Source organism: Varanus komodoensis, unplaced genomic scaffold (assembly GCF_004798865.1).
Source record: "Varanus komodoensis strain SLA01 unplaced genomic scaffold, ASM479886v1 scaffold19, whole genome shotgun sequence".
NCBI classification, from domain to species: Eukaryota; Metazoa; Chordata; class Lepidosauria; order Squamata; family Varanidae; genus Varanus; species Varanus komodoensis.
In genome coordinates this window covers 3,868,642-3,886,260 of record NW_025335550.1, presented here as the reverse complement: position 1 = coordinate 3,886,260, position 17,619 = coordinate 3,868,642, and the positions used below count along the sequence as shown (strand labels likewise).

The 17,619-nt window shown below is 46.0% G+C and overlaps 1 protein-coding gene across 1 annotated transcript in view; it reads right to left on the bottom strand.

Annotated features, from left to right (window-relative positions):
- GPT2 (glutamic--pyruvic transaminase 2) overlaps positions 1-17,619 on the bottom strand; it is a 31,770-nt gene that overhangs the window by 10,703 nt on the left and 3,448 nt on the right. The window contains exons 2-4 of the mRNA XM_044428005.1: positions 7,564-7,653; positions 6,752-6,860; positions 555-688 (exon numbers count right to left, since the gene is read on the bottom strand). Coding sequence (XP_044283940.1) covers positions 555-688; positions 6,752-6,860; positions 7,564-7,653 — 333 coding nt within the window. The remainder of the gene's footprint in view (positions 1-554; positions 689-6,751; positions 6,861-7,563; positions 7,654-17,619) is intronic.

Here is a 17,619-nt window from a genome sequence, read left to right as displayed (position 1 = left end):
GGGGTGGTGGGAGCCAGGGTCTCTGTCCTCTGAGCCCTGGCTCCTCTGCTTCTGGGAAGGGGCAAGCCAGGCTGCCTCGGGGAACCCCTCGTGAAGCAGAGGAGAAATTATGGAAGCAGAACGTACAAAGGGCAGCCATGGATTTGACATGGCTCTGAGGCTGCTATGAATACACTGCGGAAGGGACAAGCAGTGAAACAAGCATATAGCAACCATCAAGATAAATAAACGAGGGAGTTATTCAATTTCACCCCTCCGCCGGGATGCAGAAATTGGGGTTCTGTTTTCTTGCGCTGACATCCCCTTCTATCACCACTTCTAGATGCCTCGTCTTAGCCGGCTCCTTTCTGTTGTGAAAACAAAGGCTCCCACCCTGCCAAGCCCCCAGATGCTGCCAGGACAATCATCAGGGTGGGCCAAATCCATTTCTATGCACTGGTTTAAGTTTGTTCCAAGCTGGTGGCTCAGGTTTAGTCGGTCTGAAGGAGACACAGATCAGTTTTCCCTAAGGTGCAAAGAGAAGCCCTGCAGCAAGCTCGGAGAAGGACACCTACAGCAATGCCGTCGCTCGCCCCCGTTGTCAGGTAGATGTTGTCCGGGTCCGCGGGAACCCCTCCATCTCGCCGTTCGATGTACGCGGCAACATCTTCCCGGATGCAGTTCACTCCTTGGCTGGCGCTGTAGGCACCTGAAAAGAGCAGGAACGGTCATCAGACCCCGAAACGAGGGGAAGCCTTAAGATGCTAGCTGAGCATGGGCCAGGCAGGTGGTCACGGACCCAGAGTTTTGGACTTTGACTCTTGGGAGTCCATCAGCATGGCCAGGGTCAGGAATGCGAGGAGCAGTAGTCCAAAACTTTCCACCTAGCTCTGCAGAAAATGCCTTGCTTTTTATGCCAAGTTTGTTACACAAGCCCAGGAAATTTAAACTTTTTGAAACGCGGTGGGTATTTTGCCCTTGGAGTGGACACCGTAAGTCAGAGATGGTATTCTAGGCAGCTCCATCACAGAACAGCAAAAATAAAAAGCCGCTTTAGCTGGTTAGGGAAGAGGAGACAAGGATGAAGCACTGATCTTAAGAACCAAGGCAAGAAATTAGGCCATGGCGATGTACCGCTGACAGATTATGGAAAAAAATATTTTAATTATCACCTCAACCTGCAATAGTAGATTGTGACAAAACAACAACAACCACCCCAAGATTACTATCTAGGAAAGGGATAAAACTAGTTTTATTAAATGATGTTTGTATGAATAAAGTGTTAGTGGTTTTATACCCTGCTTTGGGATTATTTTACAGCAAAAAGATAGTTATACATTTCATAAATGACCAATGTATGGACTGGCGACCAAGCTGGCATAATTTCCTCCTATTTTCATTCAAGATGTTCTCCTCTCGCAACGCCAGCCTGCCCAGGCTCATTCTGGGCGGTACCGTTCTGCGAAGCTGAATGCAAGCATAAACACGCTTGCACACCTAAAATGCATCTATCCGTCTTTGGGGATGGGAGAGTAGGAAAGCAGGTTGTCCTTTTCTGTACATCACCTCTGCATATGAAATATGCTATCCGTTAAAAGATCAATGGACATCTGAGAGATGCAAGTTGAATCTCCAGCCATCCAGCAGCCTTCATAAAGATAAGACGATCCTACAGTCTGTCACCAGAAAGCCCTGGATTTGCTAGAGGTCTGTTTCCATCAGCCCCAGATTAATCCCTCCATTAATCTTCAAGAAAGTTTGCTCCTTCTGTGAGTACACACAGTCCTATAAAAAAGACTGGACCTGTTATGCGAAATGGGCCCACAACCACACCCAGTCCTTGCAAGTTCCAGGATGCCTTCTGTGGAAGTCGGATTCATGTGTCTGCACCTTGCATTTTGGGGTCAAAGGGAACGCACACAAGTTGGTTTTGTGCAACCGGCCGCTATGTGCCATCAAGTCATCTCTGACTTTTGGTGACCCTATGAAGGAAAGCCCTCTGCGATGTCCTTATCTATGACACCCCTGCTTAGTGGCTCTGAATCTGAGGCTGTGGCACCCTTCATTAAGTCCATCCATCTTGTATTTAGTCCTCCTTGTCTTCGTCTGCCTTGAACTTTCCTCAGCCTGACTGTCTTCTCCAGTGAGTCTTGCCCTCACATGATGTGGCCAAAGTATGACAGCCCCAGTTTCCTCATTTTTGCTTGTAGAGAAAGGTTTGGTTGCTGAATTCTTGGAAACCCATGAGTTTATTTCACAATAACTTTCTAATGCCTAGTGAAAGTGAGGAGACACTGAGCAAATGGGCCTGAAAAACAAATCAACAAAAAAAACCCAACCCCCAAAAAACTGAATACCACCCCCCCAAAGCCAGATGACGAAGTTAATTAATTGCATGTCCCCAAATAAAACCATGCCAGTGGTTCCTCTGTAAGATTAGGAGAAGCAATTTATCTTAGCAAGGATAAGCATGTGTTGTGTACTGAGGGTCTTTGGTTTGATTCCCTGCTTCTCCTTCCTGAAACCCTGGTCCACTGTAAACCAGCAGTAGAGGAACAGTCCAGCTCATTATAAAGTAGCTTCTTATTCTCCTGACTTCTGTCCAAACCGTGCTTGCAGCATCACCAATTTAAGGTGATGGTGATGACCTATAAAGCCCTAAACAGCTTGAGATCCGAGTCAGAGGCCCTCCTCCAGGAGCCGTCCTTGAAAGAGATCAGGAGGGTGACTGCTCAGAGGAGGGCCTTCTCTGCGGTGGTGCCCGATTGTGGAACATGCTCCCCAGAGAGGTTCACCGGGTGCCAACGCTTCTATCTTTTCAGAGTCAGATGAAAACCTTTTTATTCTCCCAGTATTTTAATTGCTAATTTGTTTGAGGGGAGGGCGCACATTTTAGCATCATTAGATGCTGGGCAATTGTTGTTGTTATTCTTGTTTTTGTTTTGTTTTTTGATTAATCTGCTGTAAACCTTCCCGAGACTTTTAAGGATGGGATGGTATAGAAAAGTTTTAGATAGGTAGGTAGGTAGGCAGGTAGGTAGACAGAAGCTCACTTGGAAAGAAAACGTAGCAAAGATGCTTATATGACTGTTTTCGTTCCAGACAGTGAGACGTGCAGTACCTATGTGGACCTGCCTCTTACAGAATAACTAAAGCAAGGAATTATACTACCTTATTGCTCTGGTTAGACTGGTTTTGACATTCAGTCATTATCAGACACACCTTTATGGGCTAAGTAAGAATCAAGCACGGGGCTGAGGAGGAGGATACGGGAAGACTCCAAAAGACTCTAAAACTCCAAAGACCCACAGCTGCATTTGCCATGTGGGTATTTAAGACTGCTAGCGAGGCCTTTCTCTATGAACTGGCTGGGGTCATCCCAGTTGAGATTTAACGTTTAGTGACAGGCCAAAGGCAGCTCTTTGAATTCCTCCTCCAGATAAAGGGAGCGGTCTACTCCTATCCCTCTTGGGGAAAAACTACCAAAGCTTGCAGCTTATGGACACTCACTGCTTATCCAAGCACGAGCATTTTTCCAGCAGGTCTCAGTCACCAAAGCCAGTGTGTGCACACACATTTCTGAAAAACGCTGCATGCTCACACTTTAGGTCACAGAGAATTTCCTTGGAAGTAGATTCGCACATGGAAAAAACGTTTACGGCAAACAAAGGGAAATGCAGCTGGTTAGACTGCCGTTTCTACTTCACCAATGCAATGAAATCAGAAAGAGGAGTAAATTCTGCCGATCCCCTTCCTGTGATCCTTGCGAAATCTTGGCTGAAATGGCTGGGCAACTCTGCCAATATTGTTGCAGGATTCCGCCTCACTGTATTCAATAGAAATGGCTAGGCCTGCTTCGTGGAGCTTTCGCAAATAATATAAGTCAGCATCTGTCTCCTAATAGAAGTGGCACAATTGTGGCTATTTATATCTTTGAAATGCCCCCTCTTAAAATGCATAAAGGCAAAGGTAAAGGTTTCCCCTTGACGTTACGTCCAGTCATGCCGGACTCTAGGGAGCAGTGCTCATCTCCGTTTCCTGGCCGAGGGAGCCAGCATTTGTCCACAGACAGTCTCCGTGGTCATGTGGCCGGCATGACTAAACACCGAGGTGCACGGAACGCTGTTGCCTGCCCACTGAAGTGGCACCTTTTTATCTACTTGCATTTGCATGCTTTCGAACTGCAAGGTTGGCAGGAGCTGGCACAGAGCAACGGGAGCTCACCCCGCTGTGCAGATTCGAACCGGCGACCTTTCAGTCAACCAGCCCAGCAGCACAGCAGTTTAACCCACTGCGCCACCTGCATAACACTGTACAATAGAAACAGATGTCAAACCATTACAAGCAAGACTGCTGTACACTGCTGATGTTACTCCAACCCATGGAACTGATTTTAAAAAGTTCTTCTGCACTGAAGGACATGCAAGGATCTAGGAAAGGTAAGAACATGTATAAGGTAATAGAGTACCCAATTGCTACTAGTTCACTACACTTTGAGAGAACTGGGCATGTTCAGCCTTGAGAAGAGACTGAGGGGGGATGATATCCCTCTGTAAGTACCTCAAAGGCTGTCACAAAGAGGAAGGGCAAGATCTCTCCTTGGTGGCTCCAGAGTGTAGGACACGGAATAATCAAGTCAAGTTGCAACAACCCAGATTCAGGCTGGACATCAGGAAAAGCTTCCTCACTGTCAGAGCAACATGACGTTGGACCAGCTACCTAGAGAGCTGGTGGGCTCTCCCACACTAGAAACAAAAAGAACCTGGACAGCCACCTGGGTGGGATGGTGTGATGTGGTGTCCTGCAGCAGCAGGGGGTTGGACCCATGGCCTTCATGGCCCCTTCCCACTCAGCCATTCTATGACTCTATGAATTCTGAATCTAGACTCCACCGTGGTGCAGAAATAACTTCCCAGGAGTTTGCTCCCATGTGCCTATAGTGTGTGTGTGTGTGCGCGCGCGCACGCACATGTGAATAATGGAGAAATATTTGTGGGATCAATTTTCCCCACCCCATCTTTGTGCTCCTTCTCTCCAATGATCCGAGGGGAAAACCCGGGTTCCCATATTTATATGCACACCACAGCATTGTGGGATCACAACACATCACAAATGGTGGGGGGGGAGGGAAGAGTGTTCGAAGGAAAGAGAGGAAGCAGCTGTCATGACTTTTAATTCTGGATCTGAAAAATTAAAGGCCAGTTCAAATTTGGAAACTACCGGTCTAAAACAGAATCTAAGCCAGGTTGTTTGAGCTTCCCTGGCAGAGAGCTTGCAGAATAAAAAGAGCAGAAAAGAAGAAGCTATGGGAGAAGTCCCCAAACCTTTTGGGTCAGGAAGCACATGTGCAATTTTGGGAGAGGGCAGTGTTGTGGGCACTCTCACAAAATGGCTGCGATGGTGGGCATGGCTTAACACAACCCCACTCCTTTTCCAGAAGACAGACAAGTAAGACCCAAGAAAAGCAGCTTGCCCAGCAACTGCAGGACAAAGCAGAGTTGGCCACTGAGCTCCAGAACACGACGCTACTCTTCAGAACCCAAACAAGATCGTGCTTTGAGGCAGCCCTTCACTTCGCAGCAGTTTCAGAAATAAAATCAGCCCAGGCAAGGATAGTTTGGAGGGACCAAGCGTGACTGCAGGCACATGTGCCCCCAGAAAACCGGTTGAGCCCTTGGGGCCTTTGGTGCAAATAAGCAATTTGCAGCTGGCCACATGAGTATCAGGAGTTCCAGCACTTGTGACAGTTAAAACTCTTGTTTTGCATTGGTCCCAAATACAGCAAGGCCTGTGGGTGACGGTCTGAAAAGCAAGAATCCGTTAAAGTAGATGGACCAAGCACAATCTAGCAAATCCGATCATATCCTGAAAGCACAACACCACCTGGTTTCACCCCAGAGAAAGGGCCCCCGAAGTAGCATTAGGTGACGCAACGAATAATGTAGCGCTCACACCCCCTTTAGAAACGTCACATTAACTCAGTTTTGCTGTCTGGAAAGAACGAAATCAAGACTGTCAGATTTGCCTGTTCTTTCCCTGCAGCAAAAGCGGCATCTACCGACTGCAAAGGATGGAATCCTATGCGTGCTTAGACAGAAAATTGCTCTCTAACTTCCAGCCACAGAGTGTTTGGAACTGTATCCTGAAACTCCCTTTTTCCAACACAGGCAGCTGGAGAGCAAGGCAACTGGACGGAGCTGGGCTGCAAGTAGATTGTCTCCCAGGTAGCCATCTTACATGTTTACCTGGGAACGAGTCCCAGTGAACACAATAGGGCCAGCTTCTAAATTGGCACAGTAGGATTGTGTTGCTCCTCGGCTGCCTGGAAACTGCACTCCAAAAGAGAATGGGCTTGAGCAAATCCAAAGGGAGAAGGAGCACCGTACGGTCGGCAGGAAATTAATTACGCCTGGGCATGACTCTGCAAGGGTTCCCATCAGGCTTCTTTGGCTTTTGCAGGAAGGAAAAGAAGAACAGGCTGCATCAAAGAAACGCCCTGCAGTGGCAAGCAAAGCTTTCAGGAGTAACTCTGCAGAAGTGCAGTTGAAAGACATGAGTTCTAGGAGTCTCCTGCTTTAGGTAAGATAGGAATGTCCAAAGCCATCTTGTTGTCTGAACCCACACTGCCTCTGTAAATAAAAGGATCCAAATATTTTCCTGGCTGTCTTTAAAAGCCTACAGAAACCAGGCTATGTTACTTGTATGCTAACATTCCAAAATTACTGGCCGTACAATAGAAGCGGATCGTTAAAAATTATTATTAGGACACTACCTAAGCTGTTTCCACCGCAACCTTGCAGGATCCGTCTCGCTCTCTTCTTAGAATCTTCTGGGAAGCTTGGGCTGTCCAAGAGGTTTGGGTAGGTACAGAGGGCAACCACCTGCATTGCCAGAAAAAGCACAGAAAGAAGCCAGTGTTGAGTACGCCCATTGGAAACTGAGCATTTCCCTGGCATTGCATCAAACACTGTGACCTTGGTCAACCTGGTGGCCTTCAGTATTTTGAATCAACTCCTGGCAGTTCCAGCCAGCATGACTGAGGGTTAGGAATTCTGGGGATCTCATCCAAAGCAACTGGGAGGCATTGGGTTGAAGAAGGCTGAATTGAGTTTCTGTAGCTTAAGAAGAACCCTTCTGGATCAGGCCAAATTTGTCGTTTCCAAGCGGGGAAAGATGCATTTCTGCCCAAGCTGCAGGCACCAAGGTTTGCCTTTCTCTGTCTGCAACTGATCTCTGAATAGAACAGAGATGCGAACCTTTCTCAGCTGTAGGCCCACATTCCATGTTGGGCTTTCGTGGGCCACATTGAAGTAGTGAGTGAGGCCAATGGAGAAGGAAGGAAGAAGCTGCCGGACTGTTCAACCTACTGTCTTACTGCCAGTAGCTAAGCCTTAGCAGAGACATTTCAAACTTTCAGAAAGGAGGAAAAAACAAGACACAAGCCGGGGGACCTCCAAATGAGAGGTGGTTAAGGGGGAAAGGTAGGGCTAGGGGGTGTGGCCAGCCCCCTCCCCCAAACGCCTGAGACTCTTCACTCCTGAAGCATGGAGAACTGGAGAGTCTGTGCCCCAAGCCCCATCTTACCTGGCGAAGAAAAGTAATGGGCTGCTGTCCCATGGCATGAGCATCACCAATATTGGCTTTGATGACCTCCGTGAAAGGCTTTTTGATGCCCTGGGGGAAGGGAGGGAAGAAAGCACATGAGGAGCTGATCAAACTTGATAGAGAAGAGCAAATCAGAAACAAACAATGACTCACTTGGGCACCCTTCCCTGTTTCCTAAGGACTATGATGCTAAGAAACATCTGCCAAGCAAGCAGGATCCCCAGAGAATTAAAAAAAGATGCTGGAGGATTGGACTGGTATGGGTGGGGATGAAAAATTGTGGGTGTGTGGGTGGGCAGTGAGAAATGACCATCTGGTCCTCTGGGAAATGGTTTTGGTGTAAAGAAGCCTTTGTTTCTTACTGCTGTGCAGCTGGAACAAAATAGGACAGTCCATCGTTGAGTCTTCTCACACTGAGAGGATCTTACTGGTAGGGCAAGTGTCTGCTGGGAGGAGCTCTAGGGGTCCTACTCTGGCCCCGTGCCCTGAAACATGCATGGGTGAGGCTAAGGTCAAGGATTTGGACTGGGGATGCTGGGTTTCCAAGGCCTGGTTGCCCATGCAGGGAGCTGAGCGTCCAGCGGACACATCCTTGGTGTGTCAAGGCATCACACGGCAAGTCCTCCACTTGCACAGCTGGATTAATGAACAACATCTGGGCTGCATCAAAGCATGAGAGGAGCCTTGCTGGGGCAAAGGTCCACTGAGTCCGGCCGTCTGTTTCTGACAGTTTTGTAGGGCTGCTGGTGGAGGGGTGCCAGAAGCTGAAGTCCAACGTAGTCGGCAGGCACCGAGTTGCAATGCCACACCGTCCTTGCTAGAATGGGCACTTCTGGGAAGCACTGTCTTAAAATACACTCGGGAGGTCCTGCTCACCCCTTAGTCTTTGCAAATTAAGGCAAAAATATTTTAATTGTACCTTTTTGATGAGAACTAATCTTAGAGTGATAACATCTGATGGGCATTCATGCACAATCAAGCTCTCTTTCTATTGCAAATAATGACCTGGGTCACACAACATAACATGCCAGAGTATAGGTAGGGTATGGATCGTCTTTGTCGAAGTGTGAGTTAGCGTGTGAACCCAGCTGTGCTAGCATACGGTGGTTTGCTAACTAAAAATGGCCCCTAGTTCACAACTGAACAACAAACCATGGGTATGATTCACTGTGGTTAGCAAGCCATGGCTTGTTAGCAAAGCTGGGTTCACACATTACAAACCATGACTCAGCAATAACCTCTACTCAACCCGTCTCTGGTTTATCCAGCCAATGGCCTTAACATCAGCCACATTTTTTCCTTCCTGCCCCACTCATCGCCCAAATGGATCAAGAGTTCTCAAGCATTTGAAGGCTTGCACTGTGTTCTGTATAAGTTGGCCTTATTACTAGCCATTTTTCCTCCAAGATTTTTCTTTTGCCCATCAAAAACAGTTGGTTTTTAAAGAAATAATAACAACTCACAAAACATAGTAATATTTAACACCAGCCCATTTTGTATGTCAAAGATCAACACATACAAAGACATTCATTAGCCAAAGGCTGGATTTATTCTCCATCTCCCATCAAGAGTTACAAAGAGTGGAATGGAGAGAATTTAAACAAAAAGCATTGGCTGCCAGGGACACAAGGTTAAAGATCTTTGTGACATGCAGCTTGGAGAAGTGAATGCATGCTGCGTCAGAAGATACCCTGAGAGCACTGGCAGAAGTACAAAAGCCATCCAGAAAGCGACTGCTGAGCCTTAAGAACATTAAAGAATCTCATTTCCATCAGAGAGGTCGTCTCGGAGAGAAGATTTCTGTTCCCCACCAAGAAAAGCAACAGAGCTCAGTCCTAAGGGAGTCCACAGTAGGTTTACAAGTGTTCTTCTGGCAGACCTCGTGCCAAAAGTTCTTGAACTCGATGACCAAAACTACAGCTGATGCAGCTTTCTTCCATGGTCAGCAACCCCACCCCTCCACCCGCAGCTGCTGCAGAACTTCTGCCTTCCTCGTAGAATGCCTTCATGAATTGATAAAGTGTCACGAATTCAGTCAGGAAAACTCATTTAAATGCAGGGTGCTGAACTGCTGGGGAAAAAACCAGCAGCCACTTTACTCATTTAAGAGTAGGAAGAAAAGAGGTTTTTAGTCAGAAGGAAGGACAAAAAATTCCTCTGACATGCACTTTGGGAATGTGAATATCATGAGTGGAGCCAGGGGTCAGACTAGATGGCCCAGGAGACCCCTTCTGACTCACTCAGTTTCTATGTTTCTATGAATATTAAAACACTGCCTTTAATTGCAATCTCAGCATTATTTATTTCCAAATAATGATGCTTGGAAATGCTAAAATCCTTTGTCGGAAGTAAACTGAATGAATGCTGAATTCAGAGGCCCTTAAGAAAGTATTCACCTGACCAACAAACTTTTTCTACATAAGAGAAAGCCAGTTTATTAGTGTACTGGACGTATACCCATTTTTCAACAATGAAATGGCCTTCAAAATGGCTGAAAAGAATAAACACAGTATCTCTTTGCAAGGCTTTCTGAAAACCTGACAATACTGTACAATTTGAGATAGTTCCAATCTGTTGGTAGACTATTATTTGGTGTTCCTTCTATGATGTTATGTTATTCATTATTGATATTCTGGTTTTAACTCTCTAAATTGTGTGCATTTATGATGTTTTATATTGTTAGTTTTTATCATGCAAACTGTCTAGAGAGCCATGTAGTTAAGAGGCAGTATACAAAAGTGTTAAATAAGTAATATCATATAAATAATATAATAAATGCTTTATCTTTCTACTCATAGGAAAAGCCCTTTGGTTCTAGTGCATATAGAATTAGCCATCTGCAAAGTTGGAAGCTGGTCATCTCTGCTCAGCCTCATTCTACTCCTACCTAGGAAAGTCTGCAAGAACTGAAGCCTAAAAATTCTGTGATCAAATAGACTCACTGAGGACGCAACTGCCCTGGAAGAGTTTGTGCCTGTGCAACTTGCGTGAAATTCAAGCTGACAAGAGCTGTGGTCAAAGGGAGAGGAGAAGCAGCCTTGATGTTAACCTCAAACGGCACTGGAACAGTTTGACAATCTTATCATCTCTAGGATGGGATGATGTAACAGGGAAAATTTATTACAAAATCCAACGTGAGGTTCCAAATGCGACAGATAGCGCAGATGGCTATGACTTCATGCAAGAAAAGGTGTGGAGAAATTGCAACAACGAAACAAGACAACTCAACAAAATCCTGGTTATAAATGTAGCTTTAAGACCATTTTAATTTCTAGACATATATCATGCTCAAAACAGGGGTACCCTGAACATGGGTGGGCAGAGTCCTGGCTTACAAAATCTATTTCTTTGTGTACACCAGATTCCCCACCAGTCTTTGCAATCAGGTGTAAAATACACACACCACAAATTTAAGAATTCTGATCCAAGCATTCTGTTTCTAGCCACAGAACATGACTCTGTTCACAGTCCTGCACAAAAATCACTCCTGATTCTTATCATTAATTATATTTACATTCTGCCAATTTTCCTGCGAGTGCACTAAGGCAGCTTATATAATCCCCCTTCCTTCCACAACACTCTTGTAAGGTAGGTCAGGTTATGAGTCAGGGACTGGCCCGATGTGGCTCAGTGAACTTTACAGCCAAGTGGGAACTGGTCCCAGATCTCCTGAGTCCCAGTCTAAGACTCTAACCTCTATACATCACTGTCTTTCAGCTGGAAAAACCAGGAGACCAAGAGCAATGGCAAGTCATTTTGCTGCTAAACAACTAGAAATCTGAAATCTTTGCTGATCACCCACAAATCTGCCAGTTGTTCTCAGTTCACCTTCTGTCCACCCCATGTGCATAACTCCCCTGACTTAACACAACTCTGGAAGTGGATGAATCAAATCCAAATAATTTGCACACGAAGTAATTTTTTAAAATCTCACTGGGGCTGTATCTCTTGCTGTCATCATACAATCCTGTAGAACCAATGCATCCATCTTGCACTTCACATGGGGAATACTTTACACACAGAGCACCATAGGAGACCGCTAGCTCCCATCACTAGAAAAGTATCCAGGTTCTTCCCCTCCTGGAAAATTTTTCTCTTTTCCTTGCAAAGCTACAGAGAAAGGGAAAACTGGGCAGCCTCTTGCACCAAGAATTGCCATTGGCATACCTTTCCACCATCATTACAACCTTCACTGGTTGAAAAAAAGTGGGGAGGGGGAGTCATACTGCAATCTTTTCATGGGCAGTTTGTTCTGTCCTCAGTCACAGCAACTGACTCCCAGCTGATGCAAGAGAAAAAATAAAAGGAGTCCCACCACCACCAAATTAGGCTGCCGGAAAAGAACATTTGGGCTGTAGGAGCAGGAGTGGGTTGTTGTGGGCAAGGACCTGCGGGGCTGCTTCCGCTCCTGACCACAAATTCTCGGGTTCAGAAGCAAATGTGTGTGTCTACCTTCACAACTCTTTTGCATCCGGGGGACCTCAGCATCCTTGGGGAAAGAAACACAGAATGAATCCATTTCCCTAGCCCTGGCTACCACGCAAGATATGGAGTGCTCTAACTATGCCATCTATTGAGCTGAAAGGAAGGGCTAGGCTGTTGCATTGCAACATCAGGAGAAATGAGCAGGATGGATTTACTTCTCAGCTGTGTACCGAGGAAATCTCCAGGAAAAAGCCATTCTTCACGCACTCCTGGGGAAAGAGTAGGGAAGGAGATATGGCCTCTTTATATCAACACGTAATGTCAGTTGCTTATTCTAACTGACATTGCCTGAACAATCTTTCCCGCACATGAAGTTTTTCTGATCGTGGACTGACTTTTAAGGTGAACCCATGAATAGTGAATTCTAAAACAGACCCGAAAAGGATATTCACTTAGTTTTCCTGATCTGGATGAAGGAACAGGATCCCGTTCTCTTGATGAGTGGTCTCCTCAGCACATTTCCAGGGAGGTCCTTGAAGGGCTTCACAAACAGGATGAAAGAGCAAGCTACATAATGCAAGCCATTTTGCTGGGGAAGTCATCATGGCTGGCTTTCATTCTTATAGCGCCTTATAGCTACAGAAAGTCCTTACAGCTTTCATTGAACAATTCTGTCTTTTATCCAGCCTGAGGAGGCACATCAGTGGCTTTGTAAACAAATCGAAAAATCCCCATTACAGAACACGGAACACATCTCATTTTTCTCTGCGCTGGAGAAGATCCAAAGAGCTTGCTAAGGATGCTCTTCAGGGGCTCCGTTGAACGTGCACCTCACACGTGTTCCTTGCACCTATTTGTCACCTACAAGGATTCAGTGAAGTCCTTTTTGTCTGCATTTAACTGGGTAGAACACGAAACCATGTACAGCTGCACAACGGCTTAGACGGTGTCTGCCAAAACTGTCCTCCTTTGAAAAGCCAAGCCTGTGACATAAACTGGAACAGTGCAGTGTAACCAGTGCCGTGGCATTGTTAGAGCAAGGAGCCGGCGGAAACAGTCGGTTCTGTTTTCTAGTCCCCGCTCGGCCATGACTCTGGCCCAGTCACAGACTCTCAGCCTAGCCTACCTCACAGGGTTGGTGTAAGGGTGAAATGGAGAGGATAAAGATCGTGCCGACTGCTTGCAAGAGAAAAGCAGCTGGGATGCAAATATGATAACAACCAAAAAAAAAAAAAAAAGGTTTTTATCAATTGAAAAAGTTTAAAAAGTAAAATAACATGCATAGACTTTTAAAAAATTAAAGATTAAAAGTTATTTTAAAATATATAGACTGTATATATAAAAACAGATTTAAAAATATGACATGTTTCAGTATAATGCATCTACTTCATTTACAAACAGGAGTATCTCATGGTACCACTTAAAAGCTAGGCCAGGACTAATCAGGAACAAGGCCAAACCTTGACTTGCATTATATCTCTTTCATTACTTGCATATTGGTTGAAAAACAATAACTATAAGCCATTAAAAACCCTTCCACTTGATTCAGCATCAGTTTTGTGCATGACAAGTAGGGGTACACAGGAAAGCTTAGGGGGGGAAACGCAGAAAATGTCAGCAACAGCCCCCTTCCATTCAAACAAAACAACTCCCTGTAGAAAAAATAGACTTCTGCAGTGGTATTTTCCAATTGTTTTTTTCCCTCCAAGTTTTGTTTTGCTTTTTACAGGTCTTTGCATCTCAGTTGCCAGTTTGTAACAACAAACTCAAAGCTGCCCTGGGTAAAAGAATCCAGTCACAGCTTTTTGGACCCTCGCCATTCACAATTTAGGATGTCAAACCCTAGCAGAATCGACACTGGGCGCCACTTGGAGTCCACCTCCCTGATCAGCTTTCTCCAACCAGAAGCTCTCCAGATGTTTCAGACTTCAGCTCCCTTCAGTAGCAGCCATTATGGGCAGCACTATTCCAAACATCCTGAGGGCAGCATCGGGGGAAGGCAGCTCTGGACAACATCTCCCATCACCCCAAGCTGACACCGCTAATGGCCTGCTGGGTAGAAGGGTTAGGGTTGTGGTCCTCATTTGCCGGGCACCATGTTGGGAAAGTCTGCTCCAGAGACAAGTTCCAGATCCAGCACAGGTCTTTGAAAAAAGTAGGTTATATTGCTGCTAGGAATGACTAATTTCTGAGCTGAAGGACAGAAGTGTGTACACAACTGGATAAGAAATGATTCCACTCACTGCAACAGCGATAAAGGAAAGCAACATTTAGAAATTGTGCCATACAGACTTTCCGATTGGGAGCTTGAAAGGACAATGAAGGAATTATCATTTGGGGAATGTCATTGTGTTGCTGGTGATGCACTACAGACATAACCTACACAGAAAAAACATAGATACATAGAAACAGACTGAGTCAGAAGGGATCTCCCGGGCCATCTAGTCTGACCCCTGGCTCCAGCTGGCTCTGCTTATGACATGTCCACCATGTGCACGTCCAGCCTATCCTTGAACACCCTCACTGATGGGGCCTCAACGACCTCTCGTGGAAGCCCATTCCACACCCTTGTGGTCCTGACTGTCAGGAAGTGCTTCCTGGCATCCAAATGGAACCTTGGTTCCCTGAGCTTTGCTCCGTTGGAGCGCGCCCTTCCTTCCTCTGCAGGGAAGAACAAGTCTCTACCCACCTCCATGTGACATCCCCTCACATACCTGTATGTCACCAACAGATCCCCTCTGAGTCTCCTCCTCTCCAGGCTGAAAAGGCCCACTTCCTTCAATCTCTCCTCGTACATCTTCCCCTGCAAACCGGCCACCAGCCTTGTGGCCCAGCACTGCACTGACTCTAACCTGGCTATATCCTTTCTGTAACGAGGGGCCCGAAACTGAACACAATACTCCAGTTGCGGGCGCACCAGAGTCGTGTAAAGGGGTAGTAAAAGACTCACTACTTCCAGCATGCATGGCTGGTTGGGGCACCCTGGGAATTGTGCCCTTTTTTCTGACTCAACAAGCACAGGATTGTACTTTTACTCACTTTTCTGACGTGCTGTTCCAGGGATGGGATCGGCCCCATTCTTGCACACGTGCAGAGGGGAAAAGTCCTATGGCTTCTAATATCCCCCAGTCCCATCTAAAATGCACAGAATCGTGCCTTTATGCAAAGAAATCCCAATTGCAGATTGCTGGAAATTCACCTTTTCCTGCACCAGTTTAAAGGGATGCCTGTGGACTTGTACCCCACACTTATCTGAATAACAGATAAATGTTGTTATTATTTAAGGTGTTATCATTAATTATATTATTTATTACATTTCTATGCCATCTGTAGCGAAAGCTCCTTGGTCAGTTTACAAATCAGCTTTTATAAAAAGAAGATAATTGGATGTGATCTTAAAAAAAAATCCTTCTTGATCTTGAACAAGATATTGGACTGTGCAGACATGGATAGACTGACTTTATCTCTTAAGGAAAAGAAGATACAGTTTACTACCAAACATGGGACTTTTTCTATCAGTGGCTACAGAATCAGAACTCTAATTTGGGCTGAAATACATAGCATTTGTAGAGAGAAATAAAACTTTGTACACCGTATGTTTGAAGCCTTTGGAGTAATTATTTCTTTAGTGAGTAGAAAACTTTGAAACCACAAAAGGAAAAAAGCCTTCTCAAATTTCTCCTAGTAAATGCCTCATCATTTCATGGGTGTGTGTAAACTCAGGCGAACTAAAGTAAACTGAAGTAAAGTCTGCAATCCAAGGGTTATGATTGCCCAGTTTGAGATTCGCATGATTGAATGTTCCTCCGGACCCGCCTCTCCAGATCCTTCCACAAAGAGAACTAGATTGCTGAGGTGAAGGGTCAGGCCAGGCTTACTAAGCAGTGGAACGAAGCACCAACTTCAGATGCTGGGTGAGAGGGGAGGGTCCAAGAGAAACACAGGAGCTGAAGGTCCACCTAGCTTAGAATCCTCGATGCTGCGGCAACTCTCTGGGGAAGAGTCTTTCCCGGCCCTACTTGAGATTCCTGGGACTCTGTGCATTCCACCAACGCACTCGTAAGAACATAAGCAAGGCCGTGCTGGATCAGCCCGATGGTACCTTCAGGTCCAGCACTCCGTACACACAGTGGCAAACCAGCTGCCTGCAGGATCCCCAAGCAGGATGGGTGCAAGGCCTCCATCTGCCCAAGCTCCTCGGCCACTGGTGCATGCAGGCAAGCCACCTCTGGTGGCTTTTAGAGCCATTCAGATCAGCGACCATCACCACTTCCCATAACAGTGAATTCCACAGTTCAACCATATGCTGTGTGAAGAGGTCCTTCCTTTCATTTGTCCTAAACCTCCCACCAATCAGCTTCATGGGGTGACCCCGGGTTTGCGTGTTCTGGAAGAGACAGACAAATCTCCTCCTCTCCACTTTCTCCGCACCATACATTATTCTGAACACTTCTATCACGTTCCTCGCACTCGCCCTTCTTGGGAGTGGAACAGTCCCAGTGGTGTTGGGACTGCTCTCACAGGGAAGCTGCCCCACCCCCTAATCATTTTGTGGCCCTTTTCTGTACTATTTTGTCCTTCCTTTTAACTGAGAAAAAGGGAAAGCAAGAGAATGTACAGCCACAAATGAAGCTGGATTAATAAAAGAAAATGCATTAAAGCAGATGTTAAAACGCATCAGAATAAAAACAGCATCCAGTCCAGCAGACCTTCCCACACACCGAAGGCCTGTTCAAAATGTGCTTTCCTCTTGTTCCCCGTGGCAAGGAGTTCCACGGCCTGGGAGCAGCCACCAAGAAGGCCGCTTCTCACATTGCCTCCAAAGGTGCTTCCGAAGGCAGCGGTCTTGCAAGAAATGCTGCCGCTGAAGTTCTTATGACCTAGGCAGACCCACATGGGAGAAGATGGTCTTTTGGGTAGCCCGGCCACAAGCCATTCAGGGCTTATAGGCCATTGCCAGGAGATTGAACTCTGCTCAGAAACAGGCAGGTAGCCGCTGTAGCTGCTGTAATGGGCTTCAGTCAGCTGACCAGCCACAGGGTTCTAGACCAGTTGAAGTTTCTAGCAGTTTTCAAAGGCTGACCCACACAGAGCACATTACAGAAGTCCCCAAAGAATGTAAGTGAGCAAGCACAGCTGTGGCCAGACCAGACACCTGTGATGCAAACAGATGCATGGATTCCACAGGGAATCCTTGAAATATTCCACTGGTGAAAGATTAACTTTAGTGCTCTTTGTAACCAGGAACAAGTCAAGGATTCAGCTTCTCTTGCTATGGGGATCCAAGGAAGCAAAATCAGTCAGCCAAGGAAGCTCACTGCAAACCAGGACGCCCCTGATTCAAGTCTCACTTCTGCCAAGAACTTACTCAGTGGGCTTACGGCAAGTCACTCTCTCTTAGCCTGAGCCCCATAAGTGGTATGAGGTATAAAACTGACCTATAACAATCCTGTTGAACAAGATGTGATCCTTGGGATAGTGCAGCGACTCACAACCTGTCCAGAGGGCACGAAGTCAAGGAAGTCTGATTTAAACAATCTGAATAATTATATTTTAAGAGATATATTTCTTTAGTAGAGGTTTCTTACACCAACAAGAATTGATTCCTAT